Source organism: Hippocampus zosterae, chromosome 19, assembly GCF_025434085.1.
Source record: "Hippocampus zosterae strain Florida chromosome 19, ASM2543408v3, whole genome shotgun sequence".
Classification (NCBI taxonomy): domain Eukaryota; kingdom Metazoa; phylum Chordata; class Actinopteri; order Syngnathiformes; family Syngnathidae; genus Hippocampus; species Hippocampus zosterae.
This window is the reverse complement of record NC_067469.1, coordinates 8,366,272-8,386,108: the sequence shown is the minus strand read 5'-3', so window position 1 is coordinate 8,386,108 and position 19,837 is coordinate 8,366,272. Positions and strand designations below refer to the sequence as shown.

Genomic DNA, 19,837 nt, shown 5'->3' with positions numbered 1-19,837 from the left:
GAGGAAAGATGTTTTGATCTTGAAGTTTTTTGAATAACAAACATAGTTCTGGAACAAATTAAACTTGCATCTCAAGGCACCACTGTATTTAACATTACAACAAGAACAAAAACAAAATTAGTTGCACATACCATACATATGAGAACCATTCGTAAGACTGAAAACAAACACACAAAAAAACTCTTTCAAAATAATCTACACTACGCTGTATGTTTTCTCAGGCAGGAGCTGTCAGATGCTCAGGGCACTGAGCAGACGTGACTTGTCTTGTCACTGCTTCTCATGCGCTGAACCAAGCAAATGCTTATCTTTAGTCTGTGTTTTGTGTGTGTGCGTGTGTCAATGAATCCTCTCGTTGCATTTGCACTCCTCACAGCAGGTTTCTCACCGCACGTGCCTCAAATGCTAGTCTTTGTATAGTTTCAGGAGCCTTGAGATTTAATCATCTATTTGGCTTCCTTCATTGTGGCTCCTCTTTAGTGAGTCACTCGGCACTTCATGTGAGTCGCTCACTTGGTTGTGAGGATGAAACCCACACATGGCTCCCCCCCTCCCTACTCCTGTCAAATCCCGCACCACGCCATCCCTCCTCATCTTCTTCATCTTCCCCCTCCCCCCTTACTCAGAGCCAGGCTGGAACAGGTGGCCAAACAGCTGTTGCTAAGAAACCAAAAAGTGGTTACCCGTAGTTTTTATATGTTTTGTTCAAGCTGCCTCTTTAGCCGTTCCTTCATTCTGTGTGAATATCTAGCTATCTATCGAGATAGAGAGCAAGAGATGCACTGTATGTCTACAAAAAGTAAGAATATGACAGCAGTTTACTGAATCACTTAACAGTAATTCTTCTTTGTATTTTGATGACTGTATTATATGGGTACTGGCCAAGTTGCACAAACCCAGGTGTCGCAATGATTTCAATCTGATGTACAAACGTGTCTGATTCTTTGCATTCTATGTAATTGTGTTAGTACTCTGTTTTATGATGTTAGTTTTATAGAGTATCATTTTCTTTGCCTAAAAAAAAATCCTGCACATGGGTTTTGTAGGGTGGCTGGAACGAATTAATGGCATCTCCATTTATTTCAGTGGAGTAAGAATCCTTGGCATACAAGTGTTGTGAGCTACAAATGTGGAAATGGAAGAACTTTTACTTCAGCTCTCGTATTGAATGTCATCAGGTGCACCCCAGAAAGCAGAAGTGTCATACTCATTTTTGTCGCGGGCCACTTTGGAGTTAAGTCAATCCGAGGGCCGTTAACGAATGTTTAACAATCTCATTGCGTTGTTACTTTGATTACTACTTTTGAAATCACTCCAGTCAACTATTTGTTTGTTGGTTGCTCGATTATTGTTCAAATGAGTGTAAGCAGGGTGACAAAATTATTGGATCATGGAAGTTGATCGACATGATTTGCTTTTGCAGACCACCTAAAATGATATGGCAGGCCAGATGGGGCCCCCGGACCTTGAGTTTGACACCAGTGTACGAAAGTGTCCGCTGTGTATCTCCCTGGGTGACAAACCATCAAATGCCTTCGGAGCGTGGGAACAAAGCCCCGCCCTGCACATTCAGACTCCTCCTTCGTGACGTCACTGCATCTTAAAGTTGTCCCTTGAGGGCGTCCCCCGGCCGCTCGTCGCTCCTCTGCCGTCCTCCGCCAATGGTTCTTCACACCGCTTCTGCCTCGGGTGTGCGTCCCACGCGTGGGGAGCACGGCCGCCGCTTCGGCCACCGCCAACGTCCGCCGGTGCCTGCGTGGAAGTGGGGATCGCCGCTTCCCCCGCCAACCTCTGCTCGTCGAGGAAGGTAAGGTATACTCCACTTTATTTCTTTATTTTTATTTTTTTTGGGGGGGTTGTTTTTCTTCTTTTCCCCCCAAGAGTTCATAACTATTGACAATGCTCAAATCGATTGTTGAAATGAGCTCGAAAACGAGAGGAATAATCACATCGTGTGAACGTGTGTCCACTCGGAAAGTTCGAGTGTGATGCCGATTCAGGACCGCGGAGAGCTCCTTAACCGGCACGCAGGCAGCAACTTCAACTGGAGACTTCCAACTTTTCAAAATGCGTTCATGTTTCAGAATTGATTTGTGTGTGTGTGTGTGTCTGTGTGCATGAGATAGCAAATGACTGTAACACTTTATTTCAGATATGACACGCTCGCTTGGCCATCATTGGCTGCGGATGATCACGTGATATTGCTTGTCCAATCAGTACTGCGGGAAATGTAGTTCGTTCTTGGGTCACGTAATTTTATTCATGTTTTTCTGTTTTTAATAAATATTTTTTTAATGTCTTGAATTCGTAAAAATCTCCTTTTTATTTTTCACTAATGGAGGGTTCGGTGAACGTGCATATGAATTGGTTGCGTTCGGTACCTCAAACAAGGTTCAGAACCACTGCTCTTATTTGTTTTGATTGTGCTGCCAAAAGAAGTGCGTTAGTAGACTTATGTGCATGCAGAGAGACAAGCATCCGGTGCTAAAAATATGCATTGTGTGAATGCTGAAAAACAAGTGAAATGCAATTTTTGAGCCTAAAAGTCAAAGTCGGGATATTGCATTCAAATATTTGACATTTGAATGCTGGGAAACGAGCATCCATGTCGATGATGCATGTCACCAAAAGACCAAGAGACAAATACAGTAAAATTGTCTGCACGCCGGGAGTCAAGTTTTCAAATAATGACCGTCAAAAATATGCTGAGTGAATGCTGAGACAAACAGTCAAAGTATCAATATTGAATCAAAGAAATTGGATGTGATTGGTTGCAAAAAAAAAAACAAATCTAAATTGTGTCAAAGCTCAGAGACAAGAATCCAGATCTGTGATATTAAGTGTCAGAATATGTTGAGTAAATACTGGGAGACAACCATCAATATTCCTGACGTGTTAAAAATATGCATCTGATTTTTGTGTAACGGGTGCATATTAATTTCGTATGACAATGTTTTTGCACCATTCTAACTAATGCCATTGTACATTCAAAATATGATGGATAATGCGAAGAGACTGAAGAGACAGAGAGCTGAATAAAAGCGGATCTCAGAAAAGGAACAATGAAAGGTGATAGGGAAGGAAGGTCTGAAAGAAAAAAAAGACTGGAGTGGAAGGAGTGAATTCAGGACAGCAGGAAAGTAGCTTGAAGTGAAGGAAGAACGCAAAAAAAACCAGGGAAGAATTGAAGGAGGAAGGAAGCCAGTAAGTAAGATCGGGTGGAAGAAAGGATGTAGGGAAGGAAAGACACTTTATGCAAAGAAAGGGTAACATATCGAAAGGAAGTAAAAAAGTCAGGAAGGAAAGAAAAAATAATGTGTGAGGTGGAGTGAAGGACGTAAAAAAGAAAGGCAGAGAATTGGTTTTAAGGAAGGGAAGGAATGATACAAAACAAAATGTGGGTCTGAGGCAGGGGACGAAGCAGGTTAGCAAGGAAAGCCAAAGAAAGCAGTTCTGAGGTGAAGGCCACAATGTAAGGAAGGCAGTCAAGTAGTTTTTAAGCAAAGGGGAGAAAGGATGCAAAATTTTCCCAAGTGTCTGAGACAATGAAGGATGGAAGTCCAAAGGTCAGTTAGAACTTATGCGGGTCTGAGGTAGCTTGATTGTGAAAAGTAAAAAGCAGATAAAGCCACAGAGGGAGTTCCGCAAGGATTTTTATTGATCCCCCTTGCGTTGTTTATTTTCTCCCGCAGGAGAACTCACCCGCCGCTTATGAACGACTCGGCCGCGCCGTCTCCGGCGAACGACTCGCAGCCGTGGACGGAGTCGGAACTCAACGGCACCCTGGCGCTGTCATCAAGCGTCCCGCTGGCCTTCGGCGTCAACCCGTGGGACATTATGCTATGCATGTCGGGCACGGCCATCGCCTGCGAGAACGCCATCGTGGTGGCCATCATCGTCTACACGCCCACGCTCAGGACTCCCATGTTCATGCTTGTCGGCAGCCTGGCCACGGCCGACCTGCTGGCCGGCGTGGGGCTCATCCTCAACTTCGTCTTTCAGTACGTGGTCTCCTCGCAGACGGTCAGTCTGGTGACGGTGGGCTTCCTGGTGGCGTCCTTCGCGGCGTCCATCATCAGCCTGCTTGCCATCACGGTGGACCGCTACTTTTCACTCTACAACGCCCTCACTTACTTCTCGGAGAAGACGCTGCGCTGGACCCACGCCATGCTGCTAGCCACCTGGGGCGCGTCGCTGCTCTTGGGCCTGCTGCCCGTGCTGGGTTGGAACTGCCTGGACGAGCCGGAGACGTGCAGCATCGTGCGGCCGCTGACGCGCGGCAACGTGACGCTGCTGGCCACCGCCTTTTTCGTCATCTTCGCGCTCATGCTGACACTCTACTTTAAGATCTGTAAGATCGTGTGCCGACACGCCCACCAGATCGCCTTGCAGCAGCATTTCTTCTCTGCCTCGCACTACGTGGCCACCAAGAAGGGCGTGTCCACCCTGGCCATCATCCTAGGGACTTTCGGTGCCAGCTGGCTGCCCTTCGCTGTCTACTGCCTGGTGGGCGAGCGAGAGTACCCGTCGGTTTACACGTACGCCACCCTGCTGCCCGCCACCTACAATTCCATGATCAACCCCATCATCTACGCCTACAGGAACGCCGAGATCCAGCGCTCCATCTACTTGCTACTGTGCGGCTGCTTTCGTCCAAACGCCGCCTACCGCTCCAGGTCGCCCAGTGAAGTGTGAGCCCCCAAGGACGGAGCGGAGAACAAAAAAAACGACCGCCTGTCATAGACTTATAGACAAGTCGTCATGTTACATCAAAATCACGATATTTTGATATTTCAGCGGGAACGTTACGAGCAGAGATGGACATTTTACAAAATTCTGCCAGTCCGTCTTTTGTCATCCATCAGTGGCCTGGGTACCTGTCAGTCATCCTCAGTCCGCCATTTTATTTTTTTCAGGTCGAACCAAATTTATCGTCAGTCTGTCATGTTATTTTTCTGGCACCCCGCCTGTCTGTAAATTTCAAATACGGTGACTAACAAAGACATAAATAATCAAAACGGATGACTAAGAAATCAAAATGTCCAAGGGAAACAAACACAAAAAACAGTTGTATGATATCAAAAATATAACAATATAACGCTCCAAGGAAAAAAAAACGTAAACTGTCAACCCAAATCATTCTGGGATTAACTTTGTAACGTGAAAGATTCGTCGCGACATATGCTTGTTGCAACGCTCCTTTTATTTTACACCCCAAATCAGTCTTCGTAGAAGGTGCTTTGATTTTTTTATTTTTTTTACCCACACATTTTATCGTATTTCAGAGTTCATATATTTTATTGTATTTCAGAGTTCATAACATATTTAATTTGACATTTTTATTTTTTTATTTTTTTTAAGGTAACTTGTGTGTAAAATGGCAGCCATTGGATACCTGCACTTTAAACTCAACACAAGTTCCGTAGGGAGCGTTGAAAACCATTTTGAACAAGAAAATAAAGAATGTGAGAAAAAAAATTCAGACTTCACCTGTGAATGTACTTTCATGGAAAAAAAAACATTTGCACTTTATTCAACGTCTTGTTTGTTTTTGTTTCATTTTGAAATGCCAAAGCAGTATCATAACAACCCTTCTTGTGTGACGTGGTGTGATATTTTTCTATTTTGTATGTTTTGTGTCTTTCACTGTGTTTTCTACTGGGGGTCGGGGGTAAACAAAACAACAAAGAATAAAGTGCTAAATAGGCAAAAAGGTATGCATGTGGAGCGACTCTCTCTTGTGTTCCTTTCCACCTCACTTTGATTTCCTGAGTGGCTGCCTGTGTTTGACGAAGCTAATGGCACATTGACGGCGCAAAGTGCTTGTCTGCGAAAATAGCTTCAATTTCCATGCAGACACATTTCATGCGTGTTTGCTCTCTCACTGTGCGTGTTTGTGCCCACGTGTCTATGTCTGATAACGTGCCGAGGGAACCCGGGTGACCATGTTCAAAATCCAAAAGTTACAGTTTCTTCCCTTGATTTGGACTGTCGTGACATGAACGTATTGTTTGCAGAGTTTGTTATGACATGACCCCTTTCATGTATCCATCCATCCATTTTCCGTTCCGCTTATCCTCACAAGGGTCACGGGGTTTGCTGGAGCCTATGCCAGCCGTCTCCGGGCAATAGGCGGGGGACACCCTGAATCAGTTGCCAGCCAATCGCAGGGCACACAGAGACGAACAACCATCCACGCCCACACACACACACCTAGGGACAATTTTAGAGCGTCCAATAAGCCTGCCATGCATGTTTTTGGAATGTGGGAGGAAACCGGAGCACCCGGAGAAAACCCACGCAGGCACAGGGAGAACATGCAAACTCCACATAGGGAGGCCGAAACTGGAATCTAACCCGGTACCTCGGCACTGTGAGGTCCGACACGCTAACCACTGGATCACCGGGTCGCCCCGCTGTACATGAAAGGGTTAAAATTGCAACGTTCTATGAGAAAAGTGACTAAAGGTGGAATGTTCCATTAACGTAATGTTACGTGAAAACATCAATCTCTTCAATTCACATTTTTAAAAATGAAAAAGGTTGTGCAAGTATCAAGAGAAAAAAAAAGTACAAATTCAATTTTAACAAGACTTGATGGAAATTGTACTGTTTCGACAGAAAAATAAACAACGTGAAATATTATTACAAGATTAAAATGTGAACATTACAAGATTAATTGAGGCCTGATCCGAGAAGCTGAAATGTTCCCACACTCAAGTCGTTATGTAAAAAGGTCAAATGCTTCATCGAAAAATGTTGCAATGTTACTTAAAAAAATGCTCCCAGTATTTGCGCACGTGACCTGTGTAGACATCTAAAATGTACGCCATTTCCGGATTGGCTACGGCAGGAAAAATAAAGAAATAAAGAAATATATCAATAACATACATGACCACCACACCAGAAATAACACAACCCCGATACAAAGAAATACACACACAACATATATTTTACAATAAAATAATTTAACAGGTGACATTACACTGCAATGACGGGCAATTCGACACTTTCCCAAAGAATCGACAAAATAAAACGTGGCTCCAATAAACAACTCGAGGTGCACCACGAGGTCTAGAAATATAAGAATAACTTCAATAAATATTGATTAACACAAAAGTGTGACTGCATGACAGTAAAATGATTAAAAAAATAAATACGTAAATGAATCCACTGATAGGATGGCGACCTTCCTCAATGAAACCTTCCTCCCCCCATGAGATTTATTGACTTTTTTTGTTTTGTTTTTTTGCGCTAATATGACGCTTCGCTCAGCGTGTCGCACTCACAAGAAACAAACGTGTTTTGTTGAAAGTGACGCATTATTTCCATGTTGATGAAGACCCCCACCCGGGAGCGGTGGTCACGTGTCAATGTGTTCTTGTGAACTCGTCTGTTGCCTGCGAGATTGGACAGAAAATATTCCTCGTCGACGGACTCGGGAGGAAAACCCAAAAATAAATCAACTCGTTAATACTGATTATAATCTGAGCATTAGGAGATGTACGCGATATTTGGTGTTTAACCGTTTAATGCACCAATAATGATATCATGATAAGATGTCCACTGGAGTGACCGCTGTCCCTGAAAGGGTTAAAGTCATCATGTTACGAGAAGGAGGTTGTATAGTTAAGGGAATAAAGACTTATTATTATTATTAGTATTATGAAAAAAAAATCAGAATGTAACAAGATTACAGATAAAACATAAAATATTGCATCCATACACTGTACTAAAAGACAATTTTACATCATTTGTAATGAAATATTTTGTAGCCCTCAGTGGAGTAAAATAACGAATGATAAGATGATTAATATTGAATTATTGACTTGACTTGATAAACATAAAAAGTGTTGTCAGCAGCTTACTTATGCAGTATACCCGCGTGTCACCCCTCAAGGTGGCTGAATAAATTATATGTATTTAACGGAGGAAAAATATGCGTGACACTTCTCTTTCTTTTATTATCTAAGTATCATCACACACAGCATATATAGCGGACAAACCGGAATTTGGAACAGGTCCTTCAAAGTAAAACAGATAATAATTGAGAGCATATTTGTCTGTTCACAGCAAAAAGAATAGACAGAATTCCGACAAAATGCTAATTTACGCTCATGATAAAAGACGACATGACTTGTTTTCCCAAAAATATTTTTAGCCTTCGGTTTTGTCAGATGTCCGGAATTCTCCGCACAAAACAAAGAACCAGGGGAAAAAAATGAAAACAAACCCTTTGACGTCCATTTTTGTCTTGTTATAGTCACCCACTGGACGCAATAGCAGACCATTGAATAGTTTAAATGATGTAAGGAGACGACAATTACACCACCCAATCATAACCAAAATTCATTCCACTTTTTAATCGGAAAATACAATCCTGATTTACAAGTAATTAAACGACTTTCGCTTCGATTGAAAACAGACCTTGAGATTTGCAATTGCGTAATTCGAGATGTGGCTCATAACTTGTCGTTGTCACATTTGGGTTGGTTACCACGGAAACGCAATGTGATGCAGGCGAGACATGCCTGCCTTGGCTTGGCTTGGTGGTCAAGCGTTTTTCGAGCAGATTGTGTGTGGGTGCTTGATGATCGGGCGGGGACACTTCTGAGGAATCGTCGGGCAGTGTGAGTGACGGACACAACAACTACTGTATTTCGAGAGAAATAGTCGCCACAGCTTTGTTCAAAAACAAGCTTTTTGTGAAATGGAAAAAATACGCCAGACATTCCAAGAACTTTTCTCAGAAATATTTTTTTATTAAAATCTTTTTGAGAGGGGAAGTAAAAGTAAACAACTGTGATAATGTGGTTGCACGGACATGCACGGCACAGCCAAAAGCATGTTGGCACACAAGATGGCTCACGTGTCTTGAGTTCATGGTTGCGAGGTGGGGTGTGGGCTGCAGGCGAGACACTTTGATATTTTTTTGGGGAGGTTTCAATGCAATGTTTTATTTTCCAGCTTTACAACAGTTCCCACAGCTCAAGCGAGCGTTACATTTTTTTTGTCCAAGCAAGAACGCTAGATATTTTCACCACATTTCTTTCCAGGAACCAATATCTCCACTACCAGGTCAGCGTGACCCAAAAGAACGGCGAGAGCATGGCGAGGTTGCACCTCAGTTGATCACTCGTCGAGCAGCCAAGGTACGATTAAATGCCATTAACGGCAGAGTGAGTCACACAAGTCACTTTGACCTGCTCAATTTTAAATGACTTTTCGGCATTAGCATATCCACAGTTAGCGCTATTAGCGTTTTGCTCCTACTTGCTTATGAAACAGGAGACAGTCATGTTTTGGAAGTGTATTTCTGCCGTACGCTTCTTTTTGCGATGAGTACTATGTTGCTGGATGTTAGCATACAAAATATTAGCATACTGTATTTGTATTTGTTCATAACTTATGAAAACTTAAGCTAAGAATGTTAGCATACAAACTGTAATAATTGTATCTACTTATCTACAATATCACCATATTCGTGTTATTTATTTATTTTTAAAATATAAACTATTGTAAGGTGAGGGTTTCGTTGTTTTTAGTGGATAACTCTACTTTACGAACGGCAAAAGGGGAGATGGAATCATTTGAATGCAGTTTTATTGAGAAGAAAAAAGAAGGCTTCACCCAGCACGTTCGAGAACATAACTCCTTCCGCTACTAAAACACTTCCTGTTTCCTTCAGCCAATCAGACGCTGTCAACATAAACATGTTTAAGAAATTATCAGAGAATATAATTTAGGTAACTTTAACATCAAAGACAATACTGTAATGTTCAAACATAAAATGATAATAATTAACAATTTAACAAAAGCTTACATTATGATGGGCCTGCCAGTGTTTTCTGAAGTTGCTAGCATGCTTGACGCTAGCACAAGTCACTTTGACCTGCTCGATTTTAAATGCTGCCACTTTTTGATATTACCATATCCATAGTTAGTGTTATTAGCGTTTTGCTCCCACTTGCTTTTGAAACAGGAGACAGTCGCGCATTGGAAGTGTATTTCTGCAGCACACCTCTTTTTGCGCTCAGTGCTATCTTGCTGGATGTTAGCATACAAAATATTAGCATATTAGTGTTTTTTCATAAGCTACAAAAACTTAAGTTAAATGTTAGCATACCACCTTTATATGTAAAAAATGAATAGGGTAAAACTAGATAATATTGTTGCAAAAACGTTTTCTGGAGTTATGAGCATGCTTGATGCTAGCATATGAAATGCTAACTTTTCAGCAATGCTACCCAGTCAACCACATTGGTAGCTGAAGATGTTTTCTGCAGGAGGGGAGCTGAGCCATGATGTGATGTTGCCCAGCTGGACAGTTGCTGGGGTGCTGGACATTTTGCGCCCCACCTTGGTCCTATCTATTGTACTGGAGAGGAGCAACTGTGCATGTCAAATGTAGGCTTTGAAAAGACAACATGTAAAATCTTAATGGGTAAGATGCGCATTTGTGTGTCCCTCACATTGGCTGCTGTCTAAAGGTCCTCATTTAATTCATTTTGCTTTAATTTATGAAACGCATCATTTCAAATGTGAACAAGGGGCTGCTGTTTACTTTGACCACAAGTGATTGGGTGGTTGTTGGGGAGGAGAAAATGGAGTGAGTGAGTGAGCGGGGCCAGGCAAACAGTGATTCACTCGGCAGACCAAGAATAATGAACAGTGTACCAATAATCATTGCAGACAACATACACGACCACTGCAATGGCGTAATAATAATATGAACAAACACGACCACTGCATCTTTTGTCCACTTTCCTACTAATGCTTTTTTTTTTTTTTTACAATGTCATATCAAGTTACTGCATTATTTGTTCATTGATGACTACATTTGTTGATGATTCACAATTTTCTTTTACAATTTCCAACTAAAGTACTGTACTACATTTGTGATTTGTAGACCACACCCAACTAACTAAATGTATATATTTTTGTACAATTTCTATATATATTAAAAATCCTATTTAAACACATTTTTTTGTACAATTTGCATCAAAACTAGAATACAAAATCACCATAGACCTTCCTTCCTACAGTTTCCTACTAAATTACCATTTTTTAAAAACTTTTTTTTTCATTAAGTACACAATCTTTTAACAAAAACACGACCAAAAAAACATCGTCGACTTTCCTTCTGAAATACTTTATTGGGTTACAATATATAAAATTCCTTTTGAGAATACCAGAATCATTTTTTTAATACGAAAAGGAGACTGTCTTTCAAACAAGTCCCAAAATGAATTAAAAAAAGTCTCCTGTTCATCTTGTTCTGATTTTCTGTAATCTTTATCTTCTAAATGCTGCCCTTTTTTTGTGGAAGCAGTGAGTCATGTAATGAACCCTGCTTTACAGAAAAATACTTTTAATAGCAAACAAAATACTGTCATTTTCTTTTCCCCAAATAATGCACTAACTTAAAACACTCTAAGGAGGGGAAATCATAAATGCCAGACGAGAATAGCAGACCACTTATGAGTCAAGCCGGCATAATCTTTATACACCATTCTTTTTTTTTTGTCTCTTTCTTTTTAAATGGCAGCTGTGGTTGCAATCGTAATTCTCATAAGAAATCAATATATATTGGCACAGAAGGGAACGTGTGTGTTATAGCAGTCACTTAATTGTCCATCATACCGTGACGTGCATAGAAGTCAATTATTGCATGTTATGTGTGTATGTGTAATTGGAAAAGATGCTTTTATTTTGGCGAAAAGCCCATTGACGTGATACAAAATATTTAAAAAAAGGCCATGAATGTAGCTCGGGGTAATAAATGGCTGAAACTTAAAGTCAGATATCCCATATATACTGTATATATTTGAATATTTAGTGCATATCCTTGATCTCAAGTGCACTGAATTGTCTTCTTACTAGCAATGACAAAGAGGATACTAGTACATGGATGTTAAGATGGAAAAAGAATAACGCAATGGGCACATATATGATGAGTAGCACCCAGTTTGGTCAGTAACCTCGCAGCAGGATTTCCGTGCAAACATTAAAAAAAACAAAACAGTTGGATAGCCGTGAGTATTATGTCATCATGAGTGTTCGTTGTGGTCGTAGATGAAGATGTAGTAGAAGAGAGCGCAGATAGCCAGCAGAGCCACCGACAGCAACGTGTTCCTCCGGTTCTGCTCTCGTAAATGCTGCAACTCTTTGTCTAGGGCAAGAAAGCAGTTTAAGTGCTTATTAATATGCATGCAGGTACAGTGCGTGTCCCGAAGTGCCCCCAAGAACGGTTTCGAAAGGGTTACTCTAAAGTTGCCAAGATATTTTGTTGTTCTGTACTTAAAAATCATCTCATTGGCTTGACATTTGGTGTCAATAAAACATCAGTACAATTGTGGAAAATGGAAAAAATTAACATAATAGTACTTCATTTGTAATGCATAAGATCATGAAAAATACAACCAAAATAACATTCAACCATGTTGTACAGCGCCAAATCGGGCGACTTTTTGAGCATACCTAAATTTTGCATCCTTTCGGTCATGACTGCCATATGTTTTTCCACTTGTTGCCTGCGAAAAGAGAAGGGAAAGAGGACGAAAATCAACAAGACAATAAATAAGTAAACAAAATTAATATGAATATACAGTTTTAAATTAGAAGAATTGCAGACATTTTTCCAAACGGACCCATTGCCTTTCAAAAGAACACATTTTTGGAACCTTATAGGCGTAGAAGGAGTAGGTATGTTCTTGTCATGATTATGATTAGGGATAATATTATAGATGGATATTATTGTCACCTCTCTTCCTCGGACAGCTTCTCTTTTCTGCTCCTGAAATCGGACTTTTCCAGGTTGTCAAGGCAACGCGCCCGCCGCTCCTCCAAGCGGTCAATCTGCATTCATTTGTTCATGTCACGTGGAAGATTAAAAAAATATATATATATTATTGTTATTATTTAATTTGCCATTAAACATAAATTTTAGCGAATAAAAGCTTTCAACAAAGCCAGCAAAGTTCAGCTAGGGCTGTAATGTTACCTCACTGGCCACGCTGGTGTTCTCCCGTCGTTTGTCCTTCGCTTTTGCCATTTTTTAACAATAAGTCGTATGTAGTGTACATTCAAGAAGTGTTTCAGAGAGCATGACGAAGGCGGAAGTGATTTTCTTCTTCGTTACTTCCACTCTCAAATATACCCCGCCTTACTTGTATTTGCGGGGATACGTCGCTGTGTCCGCCATATTGAATGTGCAACTCAATTCATAGGTGTTGCCCATGCAAAGTTTTTTTTTAATGGTCATTGATTGCTCTTCTTTTGTAGGATACCCTGAAAATGTGTTCCATTTGCTTTATGGATTACGGAACCGTATTTTCTGTTGTTTTGAAAATATATTGTTTGACTTCAACGACTATTCATCTGCGAACAAAAAATAGTTTATATTATTAATCTTATAATATTGTTGGCTCCATGGAATTTTCATGAATGTACATACATCAACAAGAAACCAAATACTTTCAAGTGTAGCACACAAAACTGTAGATTTATGTGCTCTTTGTAATTTGTTTTCGTAATGTATTTCTATGCATTTGGATGTTGGATTTGTCACTTATCATTCTTTGCACTCTGCTGCCACCTTGCGTCAAACTTTTTCTTCTACGTTGTACTTAGGTTGTATCCTACTTTGGTTGTATATTGACGGTTGACAAACCACCAATTACACGCACTAGTGACACCTACTGAAACGGATTATGACGTCTCCAATCGCTTTTGCCGACAAAGCCAAAATGTGGTCTATATTTATATTTCCGCGTTTGAATGTCATTTATTGCCTGGATAAAACAGAGTTTTGTTTAAAAACAACAACAAAAACAAACGATACTATTAACAGCAGAGCTTTTGAGACAGGTGAGCATTTACAAATTCTTCTGGGCAGTTTCTAATCGGATTAAAAAAACATTAAGCGTCTGCGAACAACAGAGAGAGTGTAATTAGCTCTCCTCTCTTTAAAAAAACTTATTTTCCCTTTTATAAACCACCAAAAAAGAAAAGAATGCCTCTTTTTGTGAACCGTGACCAAGTATTTGCGCACCAGGTGCACCTGCTGGAACACAAATTAAGAGTAAGTACTCGTAATGGCGGGGAAATGTTGTTTCGAGGCTCGTAGGTTTCCATTTGATTAGAATTTTAATAAAATAATTCCTATCATTGTGTTTTTAGGGTAAAGAGGAGCGAATACTGGAATTGGAGACCGAGAATGCTATTCTTAATGTCAGGCTCGCTGAGGTAAGAGGCTTATTTCTTCAGTGAATTTCTTTGGGAGATTTAGGGAGCTTTAAAAATACTTTTTATTTAAACAATTACAAGCATCATGACTCTATTATTTGACATTGGAAATTACACACTTAACTTATTTTTTATGCAAATTTCTCTGCATCTATAGACTTGATCCCAAAAATGTATTTTATTGAAGACAGTGGATTATGGAATCATTTGATTTAATTTACAATCCACTTTCATGGAAGCACCATTAATTTGTCAAATACTAAGCATGTTTTTATTATTTTTATTTAGTTGAATGTATTCATTTACAAATATTATTTATCTGAATTGAGGGTGGGTGCGATGTCAAACTTGGAATTAAAACCATATGTTGAGTGAGTGTCTTTTTCTTTGTTTTAGTCCTTGGCAAAGTTGCAAGAAGAGAAGGACATTAAGGACTCCAACCCTCTACAGGTTGAAAATAAGATCACCCGCTCATCCATCGCGAGGCTAATTTCTGAGGTCCAGGTAAAGAACACAGACCTGATTTCAGACTAGATTTCCTTCCTGTTTGATTCGTTATGTTTGTTTTCAGACCCTGAAACAGTGTCTAAGCGAACTTTTTGCCGTCTATGTGAGTTTTGCCACTGAACTGGAGGAAAAGAGCAAGCAGCTACAGGAGAACGTAGAACAACAAAGATGCTATTCTCTGAAGGAACGTGGCCAAGACACTGTTGAAAGTAAGTCTCGGAACACATGAAGACCCAATAATTGCATTTTCAGTTTGGGTTGGTTTCAATCTCCAGATGCGGATTTATTTATTGTAAATATTCAAAGTTTGGCTGTTTTTCATCTTCAAATTTAAGTTGGTTTATGTGTCCAAATTGGGTTTACAACTTCAAAAATTATTTTGGCTTATTTCTCAAAATGTTGCATTGTTTACATACTCAAATCGTGGTTAGTGGACATATCCAAACTTCAGTTCCTGTTTCACCAAGTTAGTTCCTGCACTCAGATTTACAAGCCCGTTTGACCGCTCTGGAGCGCTCTCTGGCGGAGGAGCGAGATAGATGCGGAGCAGAGAGGCAGAGGAGGAAAGAACTTCACAACACATTAGTGGTGAGTTCATTCCATTCGTTAGCTGTGGAATGACAATATAACCAACTACAGCTAACTGCTATTCATCGTTTCTGTTTCGTCCATGAAATGCCTGTGTTAGGTGACATTTTTTTGGGGGTGTGTGTGTATCATTTTACCCCTCCTACATAAACACACTTGGTTTAATTGAGGAATTGTTTACTATCTGCTTGTTGTGAAGTTTGCTGATACCCAACAGTCCTCTTGTCTTCAATTTCTGATTAAAATTCAAAGCAAAAAATAAGTAAATAAAATAGAGTGATGACTTGTATCTTTAAAAAAAAAGAAGTGTAAATTGTACCCCACGTAAGTCAATTGTATTTTGTTTCATTCTCTGCAGGAGTTAAGAGGGAACATCCGTGTTCATTGCAGGGTGCGTCCTCTTTTACCTTTCGACCACGTCCAGTCGTCCCCCTCTGGATGGGGGTGCGTCTTGCACTAAAAGAAACAGTCCAAAATAGCACATTAGATGTATGCATTAAACACGGTCATGTCCATTTCAGGCCTGCATCATCGGAGCAAGTGATCCATGCCATCAGTGATGTAAGCTTTATAAATACTGTCCATGTGTGATTTGGTGTCTACTTCTATATATTTAATTTGTTGAAGGACACTGTGGTTGTGAACTGCATGAAGCCAGGAGTGCCAGCACTCAACAAGATGTTTGAATTTGAGAGGTACACCAACAAATTTTTTTCACGATAAAGACTACATATTTTTCTGTCACTACAATAAATAATTTCCTCAAGGGTTCATGGGCCAGAGGACTCCCAGGAAGCTGTGTTTGAGGAAGTCAAGCCCCTCCTTACCTCTTTGCTGGATGGGTAAGGATCAGGCAAAAGTGATGACATCGATACACTGAGATAAACACAAACCACCTTCGTTTTCAGCTACAATGTGTGCATAATGGCGTACGGGCAGACAGGAAGCGGGAAGACTTACACCATGACGGGATCCCCCGAGTTAGATGAACCCTCAGGGCTGCAGCAGGGCATCATCGTAAAGGCCTCCGAGGAGATCTTTCGGTAAAACAAATGTATAAATCCAGCGCAACTAAGGCCCTTGTGACCTGAAATTGAGCAATAACCTTGTGAGGCAGGCTGATCTCCGAGAAGCCCTCAGCAAGCCACGCGCTGGAGATGTCGGTGATGGAAGTGTACAACAACGACGTGTTGGACCTGCTGGCCAAAGACGCGGGGCAGCGCCGGGAAAAAGTGACAATGCCCGCCGGTTCCTGTCAGGTCGCCTCCTTGATGCAAGAGTAAGAGCAAACCTCAACTTGTCTTATTTACAGGCGACCGTGAAGTCCCTGCAAAGTGAAAATGACACAAAATCTTTCACATCACAGAAAAGACAAAAAATGTGAAAAACGAATTATTCAAAAAAAGCTCAAAGTTTAGAAATTAATGCTTCTGTATCCTATAATAAAGCTTTTCTATGTGCTATCGAACCTGTCCTCTGAATGCAATGAAACCACCTTTTCTATGCTGCAACAATGAGGCACTCTAAAGCGGCCACACCAGCACAGGGCCCCTGTCCACACATTTGCAGTCACACCTGACTTTTTAAAACTTCTGTTGCAGCTTCCTCACTCTTTTGCCTTTCTCTATGTGATGTGCGCACGCTCGCAGCTGACAACAAGGCGCTCTAAAGGGGCCACGTCAGCCCAAAGTCATGGTCCACAGGCTGCCTGTTTAAGTTAGCATTTCCCCCCCTTTTCACTCATGTCTTTCTTTGTGTGACGTGCGCACACTCACAGCTGACAACGTGGCTCTCTAAAGCAGCCATTCCCGGGATTACTCGGCCCCGTTTAGCCACGCGCGGTAAAACAAGGCTACCTGAAGTGGTGAAAACCGGTTTAATGCCATATCTGCGCAAGTGAGTACTACTCGGTTCTCAGTCGTTGCATCTTTTCAGCAATGATCTTCAAACATGTATAATGTATTTAGAAACAAATCTAAGAGTCCACTTTACAGGGTCTTTAAATCTATTTATCCAGCAACAAGATAGCGACCAACAGACTCTACAACTTACCTTTGATTTCCCATCTCCCTTCCTAACCGCAATGTTCCTATTAGGCCTGTGTGTGACGCCTGCGAGGTGATGCAGATCATGAGTCGAGTGCTGCGGCTCCGAGCTCACTGCCCCACTCTTGTGCACACCGACTCGTCACGCTCCCACCTGATCGTCACACTCACTATCTCCTCCAAGAACCCCAACGCGCAGGCCCTGGGTGAGAGTCGCTTGCTGCCTCGCTAGCCATCGAGAAACACTGAACCATTCCTCTTCCCTTAAGCCCGCCGGCTGCAGAGTGCCAAGAAGAGCATGCAACACAGCACCCAAAAGGAGTCGTGGAGTCCAAAGTCTCGCCGAGCCAACCCCACCGTGCGGAACTCGCCGGAAGATGGATTCCAAAGTCCCGCTTCCTCTCCCTCGCTGTCTCCATGCGCCTCCCCGAGATTGGGCACCTCGCAGATGCCATTTCAGACCAAGTTGCAACTGGTGGACCTGGCAGGGAGCGAGTGTGTGGGTGAGCAGAGCATCGAAAAGTTACAGTTACATCTGCCATAAAACTCTTTAAAATTGCTTTTCATAACACAGTGGAAACTTAGGTTTATTTTATTTGGATCTTTGTTGTATTTTTTCTCTGGCTGCATTAATCATCTTGGGCAACCTGTAAAAATGCATTACTGTAAACCGAAAACCAGTTGTATCTATATGTAGGCAGACGTTCCGCCTCCACATCCTTCGATCATCCAGTCACAAATGCTTGATGTGGTCACCCAATAGAAGTCCAGAAATCATTCTATTTTTATAAAAAAATGCAATCTACAGGATACTGTACACATTTTGTCCCCCCCAAACCCTGATGTTACAGTAAATAGAATACTGAAGTTATGTGTGTCTTGAGATATGACTGGAGTGTCCGGTGGAGCACTGTGGGAGGTGTCGTGCATCAACCGGAGTCTCTCAGCTCTGTCGGATGTCCTGGGCGCGCTGGCCGAGCAGAGGCCGCACATCCCGTACAGGAACAGCAAGCTCACTCACCTGCTCCAGGATGCCATAGGTGAGAAGCTTGATCGCTGGTTCAACAATGACTTGTGTGTGTGTGTGTGCGTGTGTGTGCGTGTGTGTGCGTGTGTGTGCGTGTGTGTGTGTGTGTGTGTGTGTGTGCGCGCACACATGCGCGCGCCACGATTATAGAAACCAGCTATCTGACATACAATAGACTTATGAAATGTGACGTTTGTCCACCAGGGGGCGACGCCAAGCTGCTGGTGATGTTGTGCGTGTCCCCCACCCAGCACTTCATCACCGAATCCCTGCAGACGCTTTCATTCGGCGCGAGGGCCCGCCAAGTGCATCGAGATCCCGTGAGGAAGAAGAGCAACACACTCAAAGTTAAGTGAACAATGACGGAGAAGAATACGAAATATTTCCACTGCCGGTGCATCTCACAGAGGCGGGAATTTTGGGCTCTTAGGGCCAAACGCATTGATTAGTCAAAAATTCAAAGTCAGAAAATGAATTGTATTTCGTGTAGAATAACTTGTTTTGTGGTAATGAGAAGATACAAGTTTATTGTTAAATAAGTGAAACAAAATGTAGTAACACATTTGATGATTGCATCCGCAGGAGGTATTTTCGCACCATTTGCGTTCAAGTAGGGTCGTAACACTGCCACGATCGATGCTGTTAGTTAGTATGTGTATGGAGTTTTGCATTATGATTAGCAGTCGGGCGGTTGTTTTCAATACACAACTTGTAATTCTGTTTGTTTTATGTTTATTTTGACAAACGCCAACTGGTAGTGGCATTACTAGTCAACTTAGTCTCTGTTTTTGATGAATTGTGTAACAAAAAGTTGAATGCAAAAAAAAGTTGACTGCTCCAATGTGGAATTTTCTTTTTTCTCTCCGTTTACTTCAAGGCACTACACTGTACCTTTTGGTTTGTGAAATTGACAAAATATTTTATGAAAACAAAATAAAAAAAGTTTTAAAAAACTGAATAGCCAGTATTTTTAGTGTTATAGCACTGCCTTATCATTTATTGCTTTAGGCACATTTCTGCCCATTCAACCGACACTTTTAATTCTAATTTTATTATAATAATATAATTAAATTAGTTATCTTATTTCAGTCTGTTTTTTTTTAAAGCAAAGATGTGACTGTTGCAAATTGGGTCACTTGTAATCAAAGGTTCCAAGGATTGTGGAATTGTGTGCCTTGTGGTTGTCTTCCAACTTTTCAGTGAACAGTCTGCTGCTGTGTCGATAATAGCCAAGAAGAAGACTTGGACTATCAGCAGCAGAGCAGCTTTCTTTCTTTCTTTTTAACTTGTCGCTTCTTTTTGAATTACTCTTAAGAGCAGTTAAATTGAATATTCCAGAAGATGCTGTAAAGTTCATCAGCGTGTGAAAACGCCATGGCGTGATTCGTCGATGGAGGCAGCAAAAGCATTTTTTTTTCCTGCC

At 41.3% G+C, this 19,837-nt stretch overlaps 3 protein-coding genes across 3 annotated transcripts; 2 read left to right on the top strand and 1 right to left on the bottom strand.

The window, feature by feature from the left end:
• Positions 1–309: 309 nt before the first annotated feature.
• LOC127592458 (G-protein coupled receptor 6) lies at positions 310–5,715 on the top strand. Its single transcript, XM_052053222.1, has 2 exons — positions 310–1,807; positions 3,693–5,715. Exons 1-2 carry the CDS (start codon positions 1,662–1,664, stop codon positions 4,693–4,695), a joined length of 1,149 nt encoding a protein of 382 aa, XP_051909182.1. The 5' UTR covers positions 310–1,661; the 3' UTR covers positions 4,696–5,715.
• Positions 5,716–11,683: 5,968 nt separating this feature from the next.
• Positions 11,684–13,133, bottom strand: ccdc167 (coiled-coil domain containing 167). Its single transcript, XM_052053230.1, has 4 exons — positions 13,004–13,133; positions 12,764–12,858; positions 12,481–12,533; positions 11,684–12,172 (listed from the first exon to the last, which is right to left on the bottom strand). The coding sequence occupies exons 1-4, from the start codon at positions 13,052–13,054 to the stop codon at positions 12,051–12,053; spliced, it is 321 nt and encodes a 106-aa protein (XP_051909190.1). The 5' UTR covers positions 13,055–13,133; the 3' UTR covers positions 11,684–12,050.
• Positions 13,134–13,695: 562 nt separating this feature from the next.
• Positions 13,696–19,251, top strand: kif25 (kinesin family member 25). The gene is made up of 16 exons (XM_052053216.1): positions 13,696–13,869; positions 14,009–14,083; positions 14,182–14,247; positions 14,644–14,751; positions 14,819–14,963; positions 15,239–15,342; positions 15,701–15,786; positions 15,864–15,903; positions 15,970–16,037; positions 16,110–16,184; positions 16,251–16,385; positions 16,460–16,621; positions 17,439–17,593; positions 17,657–17,890; positions 18,272–18,427; positions 18,619–19,251. Exons 2-16 carry the CDS (start codon positions 14,015–14,017, stop codon positions 18,768–18,770), a joined length of 1,755 nt encoding a protein of 584 aa, XP_051909176.1. The 5' UTR covers positions 13,696–13,869; positions 14,009–14,014; the 3' UTR covers positions 18,771–19,251.
• Positions 19,252–19,837: the final 586 nt, after the last annotated feature.